Source organism: Trichomycterus rosablanca, chromosome 10 (genome assembly GCF_030014385.1).
Source record: "Trichomycterus rosablanca isolate fTriRos1 chromosome 10, fTriRos1.hap1, whole genome shotgun sequence".
Taxonomy (NCBI): Eukaryota; Metazoa; Chordata; class Actinopteri; order Siluriformes; family Trichomycteridae; genus Trichomycterus; species Trichomycterus rosablanca.
The window spans coordinates 32,610,203-32,628,115 of NC_085997.1; the positions used below are offsets into that span (position 1 = coordinate 32,610,203).

Sequence of the window (17,913 nt, forward strand, 5' to 3'; positions counted from 1 at the left end):
GGATTAGCAGTAAATAATAAAGAGCCTCACAGTAAAGATAAACCGGAGCAGCGCACGCACGCGCGCGCGTGTGTGTGTGTGTGTGTGTTTGTGCCTTTAGAAGATACGCTTTGTTCACAGTATCGCTATAAGTGATTCATTGATTCATGAGTTGATTCGTTTTTATGTGAAGCGTAAGTTTCTCTTCTCAGTTATCTCTCCGTGTTTACTGTTATTAATTAAATGTCATGGTTTTAAATAAACACCAGCTACTACAGAACATTTTGTGTGACTCTCTTACATTAAAAAGCTTAATTAAACTGCTATTACCACAGATCTGTAACCGACCGTCAGACTCGTTTGCCTCGGATTGGCTCTGTAACGTGTTCTGTTCTCATCTACATCACAAGTACGAACCGCTTACGATTTACCAAAGTGAACCAGGAGTTTATATAACGTGCTGATAGAATCGACTCAGATGTGACCGGGTTGAATTATCTTTTTAAAGTAAATATTACAATCAGCAAAATTACATCGTAAGAGCTTTCACTGTGGTTTCTGTACGATGGTTGATGAATGGTGATGTGATGGTTGGTGCTTCGTAGCTCAAAGTCTGGATCAATCCACTGAGCTGTTAACTTAACATGGTCTTTATATATCACACGATCGGATCGGCTACTTTTAGGAAATATCGCCGATCGCCGATAGCCGATAGCATATTTTGATTAAAAATCGGCCGATACCGATTCGTAGCCGATCGATCGTCCCATCTCTAATTATAATATATTATATTATTTTAAGAATATCTTAGGCCCTCTCTGACAGTTTCTCTTTGCTGGGCACAATGCAGTAACACACCCCGAACAGGATGCTAATCCTATGGATAGCAGTAGTAAGCTAGTGTAATTTACTGCTGCACTACCCGAGTGTGTCTTTAATGTATTTCAATATGTAATATCTCCATATCTCTGCCTATGTCTTATTGATTACATTTCAAACTTTGACCTTACAATATCACATTAATGCCAGGCATCAGAATGCACTTGTAAAAATAATAATCAAGTCTGGAATGTGAAGAACATATAAAGAACTAACCTGACTCTTTGAGGTAGTGTTTAACAATAGAGGAAACCCCTAAAGGAGTCACATAGTTTATACTGCCTTCATCTTTCATCATCATACCCTCCACTGTGGCCTCCAGTGGTTTGAAAATACCATTCCCAAGCAGTTCTTCATAAAAACTGGATGCAGAGAGGTGAAAATGAGAACACTGCAGTGCTAGAGGGTAAAACAACATGGTCACGTCATGCAAAGTTACTTGTTAAGTGTAAAGGCAGAACTTGGCACACCTTTTGTGAGTTTTGGCATAATATGGTGTAGCAGTGATGTACTGAGCACCGAGATCAGCTGTACAAGATGCATTGCTTGGACTTCTGCTCGTAGACATTCTTCCACCTAAAATACACACATTTTTAGAAAGATCAGAAGGTATTAATTTAATCATTTATTGATTAATTCATTGTCTGTTTTACCACTGCTTTATTATGTCAGGGTCACTGTGGGTCTAATTCATTGGGCGAATGGTAGAAAACACCCTGGACAGGTCACCAGTCCATCACAAGGCATACAAACACACACACACACATACAATTTTAATAGATCCAGTTGGCCTGACTGCATGTCTTTGGACTTTATATTTTTTTTAAATGAGCTGTAGGCTTTAAATTCAAAATCTGTTCATATTTAAGAAATACAAGAGAATCATAATGTTTATATTGCACTTCCCAACTTTTACAGAAATAGGGTTTGTTTGGTTTTTTAATATAATTTTCCAGGGGTTGTTAAAAAAAAAAACAATTAAACCAACCGTTCCACCCCCAAAAACATTGCAAAATGTTAATTTGTGTGTGTTATCTGCCATGAACCCGCTTCATGCAAGTGAAAAGAAGTGGTTGGAAACTGCACACATATTGGAGGGGATGTGTTAGGTACTTCCCCGGTCAGTTAAGGAGTCTGCAGCAAGGTAACTGGATACAACTAAATTAAGAGAATAAATGGGTAGACGTGGCAAGCCGTAGCCTAGTGGATAAGGTACTGGACTAGTAATCAAAAGGTCGCTGGTTAAAGACCTACCACTGCCAGGTTGCTGCTGTTGGGCCCTTGAGCAAGGCCTTTAAGCCTCAATTGCTCAGACTGTATACTGTAACTGTAATGTAAGTTGCTTTGGATAAAAGCGTCTGCTAAATGCCGAAAATGTATATGTAAAATGTGGTTTGTAAATTAGATATAATTTTACAGGGGTTGTACAACATATTAAGTACCAACATTTACCACCCAAATAAATATCGCAAAATGTTAATTCGCGTGTGTTATCTGCCATGAACCCGCTTCATGCCAGGAAAAAAGAGGTTGGCAACTGCACACATGTCAGAGGGGACGTGTGTTAGGGAAGGCCCTCCTCGGTCACAGTAAGGGTCTGCAGCACTGGAGAAATATAACCAAGATAAGTAGTTAGAACTAAATTAGAAGAATAAATGGGAAGATGTGGTTTGTATATTAAATATAATTATACAGGGGTTGTCTTAAAAATTAAATACCAACCTTTCCTCCCAAAAAACAATGCAAAATGTTTATTGGTGTGTGTTATCTGCCATGAACCTGCTGCATGCAGGTAAAAAGAAGTGGTTTGTATGTCTGTTGGTATGGCAGATAATTTGTGTTACAAAAGTGTACGGAACACTGTTATCTTAATGTCTAGATAACCCGTTCGTTTCTTAGTGTCTTTTACGTATCTTTTAATCATACCAGCTACTTTAAATGAACTTCTTATTTTCTTTCCAGCGCTCTGAATGTCAAACACTAACATAAATAACCTATTTACATAAATGACCTGAATGTAAACAAACAGCTAAGTAGCTTTATGCTAACCTGCTCCTCTGGCTTTATCCCAGATCACTATTTTCACTTTGTTTAACAGCTCCCGGCGTAAAAGACACGCACATAATCCACCAGTAAATCCAGCACCAACTATCAGTACCCGTGACATGTTAAAAAAAAGAGTTTATATTACTAACAAAGTCCTGTGCTTAATAATGTTCGCTAATCTGCCGGTAGTAGAAATGTAAACTGTCTCTTTAAGAGTATGTCAGCCAATCCACCGCTACATGGTCCTGAGAACAAGCTCGTTTCCAAACCACAGCTTTCAATACTGATTTCATTTCTGTTTAATATATGAATACATTTAACCGTATTTAACATTAGTCTGTAGAATTCTGTTTTACAGTGTTCACAAAAGTCTATTAACCTTTGAGTCAACCTAAGTTCCTTATGAAAGGACAGTGGTAGCTTAATCGTTAATAGAACAGATATAGTACAGTGGTACCTCGAAACTCAACATCAATTGGTTCTAGGAGTGGCGTTGAGTTTTAAGGTATTTTTCCCATAAAGATGCATGGGAAACCTGTTAATGTTATACACAAGTATAATATAAAAACACTGAAATACAATTAAAAATCAATAAAATAAAAAATACAATAAAATCTGCACTTTACCTGTACTTACTCTGTTTATAAAGACTATACTACATATCTGTTATTATTTAACACTTACAACAGTTTAGTATATCACATATTACATATCTCATCTAAAATATTTACTGCTAGGATACTTCTTAAGTTTTTTATATGGCATACTACATTTTTTATTCTATTTATTCAATTACATAGTGTGTACAACATTACTTGTGTACTAATACTTTGTACTTTAATACTTTAATGTACCTGGAGCTGCTGTAATAACTGACTTTCCCTATTAGATTAATAAAGTTATCTATCTATCTATCTATCTATCTATCTATCTATCTATCTATCTATCTATCTATCTATCTATCTATCTACTTCTTTATCTTGGAATACTGTATTCCTTACCTTAGCAGGCTCAGTAATTCACATGAGAAGTGACAAAACCGCTTTTGCGCTGGCTGTGCCGTTATTTCCTATAGAGCATGGCGGTGCAGAAAGCTTAACGTGACTTATTGTACCAAAATGAGCGAGTTATTTTATTAGTGAAGAGAACTTATGAGCAGAAATAATTAAGAGAGGTTTAGTGTTTCTATGTTGTTGAAGGGTGTTGAGTTTTAAAGATTTTGAGTTTAGGGGATGTTGAGTTACAAGGTACCACTGTATACATATACAGATGTACGGTACAGTGTACAGAGCGCAGGGTCAGCCATTGTACGGCGCCCCTGGAGCAGAGAGGGTTAGGGGTCTTGCTCAAGGGCCCAACAGTGGCCGCATGGCAGAGCTATTATTCAAACTCTCAACCTTTCAGTTGATAGCCCAAAGCCCTACCAACTAGACAGTCACTGTCCCTAGTCTACCACTGTCCCAGTGGACAGTAATAATAGAATAGTAATCACAAGTAATCAGAATCCAAGTTGACGCTGTTGGGCCCCTGAGTAAGGCCTTTAACCCACTATTGCATGAATTGTATTCAGTCATAACTGTAAGTCACTTTGGATAAAAGTGACCAGTAAATGTAAATGTCATGAAATGTGATCTAATCTAATCATGGTTAGTAATAATAATTGACACCTAAAACCTGACACCAACAATTTGACATTTCATATCCCTATTACAGCATTTTTATCCAAAGTGACTTACAATTGTGGCTGAATACAATTCAAGCAATTAAAGGTTAAGGACCTTGCTCAGGGGTCCAACAGAGGTGAGTTGGTGGCATTAAGCCTTGAACTGGCAACCTTCTGCTTAACCACTGGACATAAATTAACTGTTAATTACTATGTAGAAATGTGTAAACCTGTGTATTTAATAACTGCTTTCCTGCAGTTGTCATGACTTTGTTACTGTTAATAATTTTAACATTTGCAACATTGGATTGATGTAGTTAGAAAACAAAAGTTGAAGTATATACAGTGTATCACAAAAGTGAGTACACCCCTCACATTTCTGCAAATATTTCATTATATCTTTTCATGGGACAACACTATAGAAATAAAACTTGGATATAACTTAGAGTAGTCAGTGTAGAGCTTGTATAGCAGTGTAGATTTACTGTCTTCTGAAAATAACTCAACACACAGCCATTAATGTCTAAATAGCTGGCAACATAAGTGAGTACACCCCACAGTGAACATGTCCAAATTGTGCCCAAAGTGTCAATATTTTGTGTGACCACCATTACTATCCATCACTGCCTTAACCCTCCTGGGCATGGAATTCACCAGAGCTGCACAGGTTGCTACTGGAATCCTCTTCCACTCCTCCATGATGACATCACGGAGCTGGTGGATGTTAGACACCTTGAACTCCTCCACCTTCCACTTGAGGATGCGCCACAGATGCTCAATTGGGTTTAGTCCATCACCTTTACCTTCAGCTTCCTCAGCAAGGCAGTTGTCATCTTGGAGGTTGTGTTTGGAGTCGTTATCCTGTTGGAAAACTGCCATGAGGCCCAGTTTTCGAAGGGAGGGGATCATGCTCTGTTTCAGAATGTCACAGTACATGTTGGAATTCATGTTTTCCTCAATGAACTGCAGCTCCCCAGTGCCAGCAACACTCATGCAGCCCAAGATCATGATGCTACCACCACCATGCTTGACTGTAGGCAAGATACAGTTGTCTTGGTACTTCTCACCAGGGCGCCGCCACACATGCTGGACACCGTCTGAGCCAAACAAGTTTATCTTGGTCTCGTCAGACCACAGGGCATTCCAGTAATCCATGTTCTTGGACTGCTTGTCTTCAGCGAACTGTTTGCGGGCTTTCTTGTGCGTCAGCTTCCTTCTGGGATGACGACCATGCAGACCGAGTTGATGCAGTGTGCGGCGTATGGTCTGAGCACTGACAGGCTGACCTCCCACGTCTTCAACCTCTGCAGCAATGCTGGCAGCACTCATGTGTCTATTTTTTAAAGCCAACCTCTGGATATGACGCCGAACACGTGGACTCAACTTCTTTGGTCGACCCTGGTGAAGCCTGTTCCGAGTGGAACCTGTCCTGGAAAACCGCTGTATGACCTTGGCCACCATGCCGTAGTTCAGTTTCAGGGTGTTAGCAATCTTCTTATAGCCCAGGCCATCTTTGTGGAGAGCAACAATTCTATTTCTCACATCCTCAGAGAGTTCTTTGCCATGAGGTGCCATGTTGAATATCCAGTGGCCAGTATGAGAGAATTGTACCCAAAACACCAAATTTAACAGCCCTGCTCCCCATTTACACCTGGGACCTTGACACATGACACCAGGGAGGGACAACAACACATTTGGGCACAATTTGGACATGTTCACTGTGGGGTGTACTCACTTATGTTGCCAGCCATTTAGACATTAATGGCTGTGTGTTGAGTTATTTTCAGAAGACAGTAAATCTACACTGCTATACAAGCTGTACACTGACTACTCTAAGTTATATCCAAGTTTCATGTCTATAGTGTTGTCCCATGAAAAGATATAATGAAATATTTGCAGAAATGTGAGGGGTGTACTCACTTTTGTGATACACTGTATGTACTGTATACACATTTCTATTTATTCATAAGTTTTACACACTTTTTGTTACATTCATGACACAAACGGTAGTTACTGGTTACACAAGCTTCATCAATTTACAAGTTAATGTCAAACACAGTCGTGGACAATTTTGTATCTCCAATTCCCCTCACTTGCATGTCTTTGGACTAGGAAATCAGAGCTCTCGGAGAAAACCCACACAGACATAGGGAGAACATGCAAACTCCACACAGAAAGGACCCGGACTGCTCCACCTGGAAATTGAACCCAGGACCTTCTTGCTGTGAGGAGACAATGCTACCCATTGAGCCACCATGCTGCCCTTGTACACATTTCAACAAAAGAAACAATGTACAGTATAATAGTTAGTTGCAATACTAAATGCATACAGACAGCAAGAGATGAATATAAAGTCACTTTTGAACATCATACTACACATTGCTGCTGTAATTCTATTCAAGTTCTTTAATGAAAAACACGTGGTTCTCTTGGAAAATATCAATTTTCTAAGGGATTTAAATCTGGAGGCTGAGAAACACACTCCAGAATATTACAGGTCTAATATATATAATCTGAATACAAGTCATCTAAAATGTTCATCAGTTCAGTAATTGGCCTTTTCATATGAAAACTGTGTTTAGACTTTGATCAGTATCACCTCTTTCTTCACTCTCAGATCAACTGAGGAGCGCGAAGAGAAGCGGGGCTGTAGGTTGCGTCCCAAACCGCATAGTATGCACTAAATAGTGTCTAGAAATAGTAACATCATCATTAGCCAAGTACACTTTTCTATAAACTGCATTGCTCTACTGTAACCTGCGATTTAAAACGCAGCGCAATCTGTGTTAGATTTCTCCACCTCTTTTTATCAAACCCCGCCTCTCCTCTACTAGGATTGGCCAGTAGCGATCTGTGAAGGCGTATTTCGTAAACCTACACTGTGCCCTGATTGGATTGTCGGAACACTAGTAGCAAATCAGATTTTAGTAGGTGGGATTTGCCTTAAAACGGATAGGTAAAAAACTGTACTTTCTATTTCGGATGATTTAGACTGATCATTTCCATGTTTGTCAGCTGAGAGTAAGTAACTTTCGTTCATATTGCTTTCTTCTATAGTGGTTTATATAATAGATCTAAACATGACAGTGTTTACATGTGGATTAGTTAAATACTTATGTTATGTATGGATATAGAGCCTGTCTGCCTTCTGCATCGTTAATAACCTTGTTGTGTAATTGCTAAGTTATAACACTTTATTATTTGGGTAAAAGTTTAGATGTTCTGCTTGTGTTTGTAGTTTAGATCATGTGATGTTTTTATTTACTTATTATCTTTGATCATCTATGTCAACGTGTTTACTTTAACACTGCTGTCATATACATATGGAGTTGTCCTGACTTAGGACTGTGTGTACTAATTAATAATACAGTAATAAAGTATAATAATAATAATTATAGTATAACAATAATAAAGTAAAGTAGTATGCTGAATTGTAATTTATGTTGCAAATGCAAAACAAAAGCATTTAACATTATTTATTTTAGAACTAATAATGTCTGTACTGTTAGGTAAACAAAATAGTCTTGGTCAGTATTGTACTAAATAACATTTGCATTACAGAAATTGCAAAGCAAGTTCCATTTTGCTTAAAATTAAAAAAGATTATGTTAGGATTAGTAAGTAATGCTGTGACTGTTGTGTGAAACTTAATCAGGTACTGATCAGTAAACTAAATAATACTCTCGAGTAAAGTAGTAAGTTATCTCAGATATAGCCAAGATTAACCAAGACAAATGAAAAATCTAATCCAAACCATTGTCCATTGTCTATGTTGGGCAGTTGTAGCCTAGTGGTTAAAGTACTGGACTAGTAAGTAGAATGTTGCTGGTTCAAGCACCACCACTGCCAGGTTGCTAATGTTGGGCCCTTGAGCAAGACCCTTAACCCTCAATTACTTAGACTGTCTACTGTAAGTCACTTTGGATAAAAGCGTCTGGTAAATGCTGAAAATGTATGAGGTTTCACTCTTGTTCTTGGTGTAATATTTGAAAGTATAATGCTGCTATCCCAATAGTAATGCTTTAGTGATTTTGGAATGACATAAATTTAACCAAGTAAGAACTCTATGTACTAATTAGTAAACCAAAGCATGGGCTTTTTTAAGTTGTGAATTTGTGCTGCACAAATAGTATTTTAAATAAAAAAGACAAAAAGCACAAGCTTTGTGAACTTGTTTTGTGAACATTTAATTATGTTAAGTTTGTCTGTACTGATTAGTAATTGTAACCATTGTATGATTGTATTAAAAAATGACCCATTACTTTACTTTTTAATCAGTATAATCCTACTCGATGTAATCCTTTGATGCTTTTGTGGAATTGAATTAGCATATAAATGAACTATAACTATGTACTGATTAACAGTTTAAGACTTGCTTTGTAGTAAGCTTGTAAGTTGTCTTTGATGTGGTCAGTAGTTTGCTGGATCAGTGACACTTGGCTTACACTGCAATACAGTATATGGTCAAAAATATTGAGTTCAGGTGTTTTAGCCAAACTCATTGCTAACAGTATATAAAGTGAATTATATAAAATACATTATGTGCCCCCAGCATTGTGGTGATAGTAGAAGTAGAGAAGACTCTTTGCTGTCCAGCCTGACTAAGCTACTCTGCACAAAGCAAGGCCCATAAAGACATGGTTTGACAAAAGACAAAAGCCCTCACTAAGTAGTTAAATCAGGCTGTTCTAGCTGCATTTTTAGTTAGTGTTATAGGGGTATAACAAAATAAACAAAATAATGTGTATTTGTAAAATGATCTGTTCAGGCAAGATCAAGATCATTAATGATAGTTCTTTTTAATACATGAAATCAAGTAAAGTATATTTGTAAGTGCTTGTTTTAACACTGTGCAACTTTATGTTTCGTTTGATCAGATCTACAGAAATGGTGTGGCTTCAGTTCTGTTTAAGCCTGTTTGCTGTGTGCCTGGTTCAGGCTATACCGCCATCATTCAAGTACAGCAGAAAACTTGATCCTGAGGTCTACATGAATATTGTAAGTACCTTTGTCATTATGACACTTTCCACAGTTTACAAGCTGTTAGTCACATTAAACGTATTTATCATTCACATTCTCCACACTAGTTCAAGCTTTAACCCAGTTAGTCACCAGTGCTATGTAAAAGGTGCCAAAAGAACTTTCTTATCATTTATGAGGTCACTTCCTTGCTTGACATGTGATATCCATGGGTCTTGTGCTTTCTCACTGGTTCTATTTTTAGAGACTTTTGTTCTTTGCCCCTCAGACTCACTGCTCAATAGGGGTATATACACACAGCTCAGTGGTTATCATTCACAGTCTTATCATGCTGTCTGAGTACTGACATGTAGACAAAATGACTTTACATGATTTCACATTGCTGAAAACATAATTGTAAACTAACTTTAAAATGTATATCTATAAAACATGAACTGAATTTGGTCAACCATACATTTTTGGGTATATGTGTGAGAGAGTAAGAGGCTATTACAAACCTGATGCAGGTCTCTTGTAGGATACCTTATACCGGTCAAATACACTGACCAGTCATAACATTAAAACCACCTCTTTGTTTCTACACTCACTGTCCATTTTATCAGCTCCACTTACTATATAGGAGCACTTTGTAGTTCTACAATTGCTAACTGTAGTCAATCTGTTTCTCTACATACCTTTTTAACCTACTTTCACCCTGTTCGTCAATGGTCAGGACCCCCACAGAGCAGGTATTATTTAGGTGGTGGATCATTCTCAGCACTGCAGTTACAATGACATGGTGGTGGTGTGTTAGTGTGTGTTGTGCTGGTATGAGTGGATCAGACACAGTGTCCACTCACTGTCCACTCTATTAGACACTCCTACCTAGTTGGTCCACCTTGTAGATGTAAAGTCAGAGATGATCGCTCATCTATTGCTGCTGTTTGAGTTGGTCATCTTCTAGACCTTCATCAGTGGTCACAGGACGCTGCCCACGGGCGCTGTTGGCTGGATATTTTTCGTTGGTGGACTATTCTCAGTCCAGCAGTGACAGTGAGGTGTTTAAAAACTCAGTGCTGCATTGCTGTATTTTATCCACTCATACCAGCACAACACACACTAACACACCACCACCATGTCAGTGTCACTGCAGTGCTGAGAATGATCCACCACCCAAATAATACCTGCTCTGTCGTGGTCCTGACCATTGAAGAACAGCATGGAAGGGGGCTAACAAAGCATGCAGTGAAACCGATGGACTACAGTCAGTTATTGTTGTAGTTGTAAATGAACAGTGAGTGTAGAAACAAGGAGGTGGTTTTAATGTTATGGCTGATCGGTGTAATTTATGTTGGACCATCTGATATTTTCATTCTACAAGTTAAGATGTTGTAAAAGCACTGCAGATATAAAAGTTTATTTAATAATATTTATATATATATATATATATATATATATATATATATATATATAATATATATACTGTATATATATATTTCTATTACTATTTTAACCTTTTTATTTGTTATCTGATTAGCTTTAGATTTAGTCATAAACAATAGCTTGTTCTTAAGATAAAAAACACTGTGGGCCTGTAAACTGTAACAAAAAGCCTGTTCTGCTCTTAAAGCCTCTAGATAACCCACAATCACTGGTTAAACATTTGCTCAGCCAGACAACCGATTTACAGCAAATCAAGCAAACCACGTTAGATAAGAGGCTGGATTTATGTATTGAATGTTTGCACAGAAACACAGAACCATTGATCACATTCTGGTCTATTTTCTTGAGCTGTAAAATTGCTATAATGTGTCTGTATTGTGCCCTGCAGAATTGCTTTTTTCAGTGCTGCTATTTTTCATGCTCAGGACTAGACCCATGCAGAGACATATACAGACAGACAGACAGACAGACAGAGGAAAGAGCATTGAGCCAGCAGTGGGTTTATTCTTAAGTGGCCTAAAGTAGAGCATGCAGACTACAGGCCCCGGGGGGAGTGGGAAATTGCGGTGCCTTTAATTATGCATGAGGAGATTGCATGACAGGCCTGAAACCAACAGGCTTACAGTTTCTTTGAAGTTTTTTTGATTAGAATGTATTTCATCGCTAGTTCAGGGGGGAAAAGTTGACTCTTGACAACAGAAATAACTGCTTCAGAAAGTCACAGATGACTCACTTTTAAGGTGCAATAGTTGCCATTAAAGTAATCTTAAACCCAAAAACATTCATTTATCTTGAATAAATGATTCTGATCATATACACAGTGAATTCAGAAAGTATTTAGACCCTTGATGTTTAGACAAGTGGTTTACTGTGGTGTACACCTTTATTGTGTTGTGGATGCGATTTTTGTGACATTTTTACCCATCAGTCTACACCTAATCATGCCTACGGATCTCCTGCCACCTGAACAGTGTTGATTACTTTCTTTTATCAGTGCAATATCTTTTTATCTCTTCTAGTGCAATATACTTTTATAAAATGATATATTTATATATTTTTCTCTTAGTGCAATAATACATAATGCTGCTGTTTTTTGATAATGTCCTGTCTTTTTGCCTATGCCCTGTTATGTTTAATTGTGTTGTTTTTTGTCTTCCCTTGTGTAATTTGTACTGTAATTTGTAAATTGTAACTTGTAACTGTGTAATTTGTAAAGTACTGTGACACTGCAATTTCCTTCGGGATCAATAAAGTGTTATCTTACCTTATCTTATCTTATCTTATCTCTTAATGACGAAGTAAAACCATGTTTTTAGTTTGATAAAAATCTAACTCCTCAGACCTTTTGCTGTGTTACTTCATATTGTGGTCCTGTTTGCTTTAAATATCCATGATATGTGTCTGAAACTCAATTAGAGTCCATTTGTTGCAGTTTGAAGGCTGCGTCCGAAATCGCATACTTAAACAGTACGTTCTAGGCCGCAGCGGTAAAAACTCACACTGGAACCAGAGCTGGGATCTTGAATAAATCGTATCGACTGTCAGCTCTGCCTGCCGGCTAAGGCTGAGCGCCCACATAAACAACAATTGGCCTGTTGTTCAGATGGGCGGGACTAAGCCTGATGGGGTCTTTCTCCTATGACTGGTGCAATTACGACCTCTGCTGGCTGATTGATGGCGCCTGCACAGAGATAAGAAAAGAGTGCTCTCAGGGTGTGTCTCTCCATACACAACGCTGGGCTGCACTGCACTCGTCAAAGTGTGGGTGATAAGATGCATACGGCTGTCGGAGGGGGTGTGGGTTAGCTTCGTTCTCCTCAATCAGAGCAGGGATCGGCATTGGTGGAGAGGAAGCATGACACAATCGGGCAATTGGACGCGCTAAAGGGGAGAAAAAGGGGAGAAATGAATAAAAAAAAAAAAATAAAAAAAATATATATATATATATATATATATACAGTATATATATACAGTATATATATATATATATATATATATATATATATATATATATATATATACAGTGTATCACAAAAGTGAGTACACCCCTCACATTTCTGCAAATATTTTATTATATCTTTTCATGGGACAACACTATAGAAATAAAACTTGGATATAAGTTAGAGTAGTCAGTGTACAACTTGTATAGCAGTGTAGATATACTGTCTTCTGAAAATAACTCAACACACAGCCATTAATGTCTAAATGGCTGGCAACATAAGTGAGTACACCCCACAGTGAACATGTCCAAATTGTGCCCAAAGTGTCAATATTTTGTGTGACCACCATTATTATCCAGCACTGCCTTAACCCTCCTGGGCATGGAATTCACCAGAGCTGCACAGGTTGCTACTGGAATCCTCTTCCACTCCTCCATGATGACATCACGGAGCTGGTGGATGTTAGACACCTTGAACTCCTCCACCTTCCACTTGAGGATGCGCCACAGGTGCTCAATTGGGTTTAGTCCATCACCTTTACCTTCAGCTTCCTCAGCAAGGCAGTTGTCATCTTGGAGGTTGTGTTTGGGGTCGTTATCCTGTTGGAAAACTGCCATGAGGCCCAGTTTTCGAAGGGAGGGGATCATGCTCTGTTTCAGAATGTCACAGTACATGTTGGAATTCATGTTTCCCTCAATGAACTGCAGCTCCCCAGTGCCAGCAACACTCATGCAGCCCAAGACCATGATGCTACCACCACCATGCTTGACTGTAGGCAAGATACAGTTGTCTTGGTACTTCTCACCAGGGCGCCGCCACACATGCTGGACACCATCTGAGCCAAACAAGTTTATCTTGGTCTCGTCAGACCACCGGGCATTCCAGTAATCCATGTTCTTGGACTGCTTGTCTTCAGCAAACTGTTTGCGGGCTTTCTTGTGCGTAAGCTTCCTTCTGGGATGACGACCATGCAGACCGAGTCGATGCAGTGTGCGGCGTATGGTCTGAGCACTGACAGGCTGACCTCCCACGTCTTCAACCTCTGCAGCAATGCTGGCAGCACTCGTGTCTATTTTTTAAAGCCAACCTCTGGATATGACGCCGAACATGTGGACTCAACTTCTTTGGTCGACCCTGGCGAAGCCTGTTCAGAGTGGAACCTGTCCTGGAAAACCGCTGTATGACCTTGGCCACCATGCTGTAGCTCAGTTTCAGGGTGTTAGCAATCTTCCTATAGCCCAGGCCATCTTTGTGGAGAGCAACAATTCTATTTCTCACATCCTCAGAGAGTTCTTTGCCATGAGGTGCCATGTTGAATATCCAGTGGCCAGTATGAGAGAATTGTACCCAAAACACCAAATTTAACAGCCCTGCTCCCCATTTACACCTGGGACCTTGACACATGACACCAGGGAGGGACAACGACACATTTGGGCACAATTTGGACATGTTCACTGTGGGGTGTACTCACTTATGTTGCCATCTATTTAGACATTAATGGCTGTGTGTTGAGTTATTTTCAGAAGACAGTAAATCTACACTGCTATACAAGTTGTACACTGACTACTCTAAGTTATATCCAAGTTTCATGTCTATAGTGTTGTCCCATGAAAAGATATAATGAAATATTTGCAGAAATGTGAGGGGTGTACTCACTTTTGTGATACACTGTATATATATATATATATATATATATATATACAGTATATATATACAGTATATATATATATATATATATATATATATATATATATATATATATAAATATATATACAGTGTATCACAAAAGTGAGTACACCCCTCACATTTCTGCAGATATTTAAGTATATCTTTTCATGGGACAACACTGACAAAATGACACTTTGACACAATGAAAAGTAGTCTGTGTGCAGCTTATATAACAGTGTAAATTTATTCTTCCCTCAAAATAACTCAATATACAGCCATTAATGTCTAAACCACCGGCAACAAAAGTGAGTACACCCCTTAGTGAAAGTTCCTGAAGTGTCAATATTTTGTGGGGCCACCATTATTTCCCAGAACTGCCTTAACTCTCCTGGGCATGGAGTTTACCAGAGCTTCACAGGTTGCCACTGGAATGCTTTTCCACTCCTCCATGACGACATCACGGAGCTGGCGGATATTCGAGACTTTGCGCTCCTCCACCTTCCGCTTGAGGATGCCCCAAAGATGTTCTATTGGGTTTAGGTCTGGAGACATGCTTGGCCAGTCCATCACCTTCACCCTCAGCCTCTTCAATAAAGCAGTGGTCGTCTTAGAGGTGTGTTTGGGGTCATTATCATGCTGGAACACTGCCCTGCGACCCAGTTTCCGGAGGGAGGGGATCATGCTCTGCTTCAGTATTTCACAGTACATATTGGAGTTCATGTGTCCCTCAATGAAATGTAACTCCCCAACACCTGCTGCACTCATGCAGCCCCAGACCATGGCATTCCCACCACCATGCTTGACTGTAGGCATGACACACTTATCTTTGTACTCCTCACCTGATTGCCACCACACATGCTTGAGACCATCTGAACCAAACAAATTAATCTTGGTCTCATCAGACCATAGGACATGGTTCCAGTAATCCATGTCCTTTGTTGACATGTCTTCAGCAAACTGTTTGCGGGCTTTCTTGTGTAGAGACTTCAGAAGAGGCTTCCTTCTGGGGTGACAGCCATGCAGACCAATTTGATGTAGTGTGCGGCGTATGGTCTGAGCACTGACAGGCTGACCCCCCACCTTTTCAATCTCTGCAGCAATGCTGACAGCACTCCTGCACCTATCTTTCAAAGACAGCAGTTGGATGTGACGCTGAGCACGTGCACTCAGCTTCTTTGGACGACCAACGCGTCTTGTAACTTCTTCTTGTAGCCTTGGCCACCTTCATGTAGCGCAACAATTCGTCTTTTAAGATCCTCAGAGAGTTCTTTGCCATGAGGTGCCATGTTGGAACTTTCAGTGACCAGTATGAGAGAGTGTAAGAGCTGTACTACTAAATTGAACACACCTGCTCCCTATGCACACCTGAGACGTAGTAACACTAACGAGTCACATGACATTTTGGAGGGAAAATGACAAGCAGTGCTCAATTTGGACATTTAGGGGTGTAGTCTCTTAGGGGTGTACTCACTTTTGTTGCCGGTGGTTTAGACATTAATGGCTGTATATTGAATTATTTTGAGGGAAAAATAAATTTACACTGTTATATAAGCTGCACACAGACTACTTTTCATTGTGTCAAAGTGTCATTTTGCCAGTGTTGTCCCATGAAAAGATATACTTAAATATCTGCAGAAATGTGAGGGGTGTACTCACTTTTGTGATACACTGTATACATATATATAAAGTACGTTCTAGATTCGAGGCAGTATGCACTGCTCAGCCAGTAAATCAGTAAGCTCTTTCAGTACACAAGTATGCAGCTTCAGCTCTCGCATACTGCTTTCGTGTACTGTTCAGTATGGAAGTATGCGATTTTGGACACAGCTACAGTTTGGAAGGGCACACTCCTGGATCTGTAAGGGCCTGCATTTTACGCCGCTTTGTCAGGAAAACAAATAAGTCCAATGAACTAACTGTGGGTCTCTGTGATGATATTGTGGCAAGGCATAGATCAGGGTAAGGATGTAAACCAATACTTAAAGTGTTCCCCTGATCAAGTGGCCTCTATAGTTTTGAAATGGAAGAAGCTTGGGACAACCTTGAACTTGAGTTGGCTGATCTGGGCAAGACGTTCTGTGGTCAGGGAATTAAGAAAAAACAACAAAGCTCTATAAGTCCTGTGCTGGGATAGAGGAAATGTTTGGACAGACAACCAGATCTGCAGCACTCCATAAATCAGGCTGTTAGAGCAGAGTGGCAAGATGGAAGCCACTGTTGAGTAAAAAACATATGGCAGCCTGCTTGGAGTTTGCTAAACGACATGTAAAGGCAACATGAGGAAAAAAGATTCTCCGTTCTGATGAGATGAAACTGTAACATGTTGGGAAGAACAGTGAGCACTGTGTCTGGTGCACAAACCTAACATGCTATGAAGTGGCATCTTACTGGCAGGGCCAGGGAGACTAGTGAGAACTGAAGGATGAATACTTCCTTCACAGGGACAGCATTCAACATGACAATGACCCAAAGCATACAGCTAAAACAACAATAAAGAGGCTTTGAGCAAGTATCTCTGTCCTTGAGTGGACTTAAACCCCATTAAATATCTGTGGAAAACTCAAGATGGCAGTTCACAGACACTTGCCATTCAATCTGGTAGAGCAGGGGTGTCAAACTCATTTTCACCGAGGGCCACATCAGCATTATGGTGGCCCTCAAAGGGCCGATTGTAACGTATCCTGCTGTGATTGCAGTCACATTGCTGTTTTTCTTGGAGGCTGAATTCTGCATTTATATTGTTCTACTTTACCACAGACACAGCCTCATAACACAAGAGACGCACCGGTTTCTCTTCCTGAAGCACAAACTTGTTTTCACTTTCATTAAATTTCCTCCTTATGCTTAATTTTCTTAATTATCTTTTTGTACATTTTAGGATCATGTGTAAATATGTGTAACATCATCTACTGGCAGGCTGTGTCACTTTGCAGGACACAAAATCAGCCTGCATTTTGAAAGATGCAGTTTATTTAGGATTTTACAGTGTATTTTTAAGACAATCATTCTGCCCTCACTAATAGTTTATCCCCCTTTCTCAGCTAGACAGACAGACAGACAGACAGCTCCCTTCAGAATACAGTCGGTTTATTTGCTCCCCAGCTGTGTGCATCAAAATGAAGTAAAAATACAAACAATAAAAACAATAAAGAACCTAATACAGTAAAAGCACACAGCTGTAGTCAAGTGTTACATCTGGTACAATATGAGATTTAACCAAACGTCAAATAACGAGTAAAAATTTTGTGTAAAGATACTAATTGCTATAGTAACGTAACAACAGTATTTAATTACGGTAAATTTGTAACTAAAACGCTGTGATATACTCACTAAACA

The 17,913-nt window shown here is 39.3% G+C and overlaps 2 protein-coding genes across 5 annotated transcripts in view; one reads left to right on the plus strand and one right to left on the minus strand.

Annotated features, from left to right (window-relative positions):
* The window catches only part of rnls (renalase, FAD-dependent amine oxidase), an 89,274-nt gene extending 86,191 nt beyond the window's left edge, over positions 1-3,083 (minus strand). For 2 of the 3 annotated variants that reach the window (XR_010013850.1, XM_063003187.1), the window contains exons 1-3: positions 2,908-3,083; positions 1,329-1,434; positions 1,075-1,220 (exon numbers count right to left, since the gene is read on the minus strand). Coding sequence is in view for 2 of the 3 variants with exons in the window: in XM_063003187.1 (XP_062859257.1) it covers positions 1,075-1,220; positions 1,329-1,434; positions 2,908-3,025 (370 nt within the window). In the remaining variant the exon portion in view is untranslated. Of the gene's footprint in view, positions 1-1,074; positions 1,258-1,328; positions 1,435-2,907 lie in introns of those variants that run through there. The other variant, XM_063003188.1, reaches the window with a different exon arrangement.
* Positions 2,368-17,913, plus strand: part of lipf (lipase, gastric) — a 28,247-nt gene continuing 12,701 nt past the window's right edge. Inside the window, exons 1-2 of one of the 2 annotated variants that reach the window (XM_063003184.1) lie at positions 2,368-2,387; positions 9,445-9,565. In XM_063003184.1, coding sequence (XP_062859254.1) covers positions 2,371-2,387; positions 9,445-9,565 — 138 coding nt within the window. In that variant the 5' untranslated portion in view covers positions 2,368-2,370. Of the gene's footprint in view, positions 2,388-7,558; positions 7,589-9,444; positions 9,566-17,913 lie in introns of those variants that run through there. The other variant, XM_063003185.1, reaches the window with a different exon arrangement.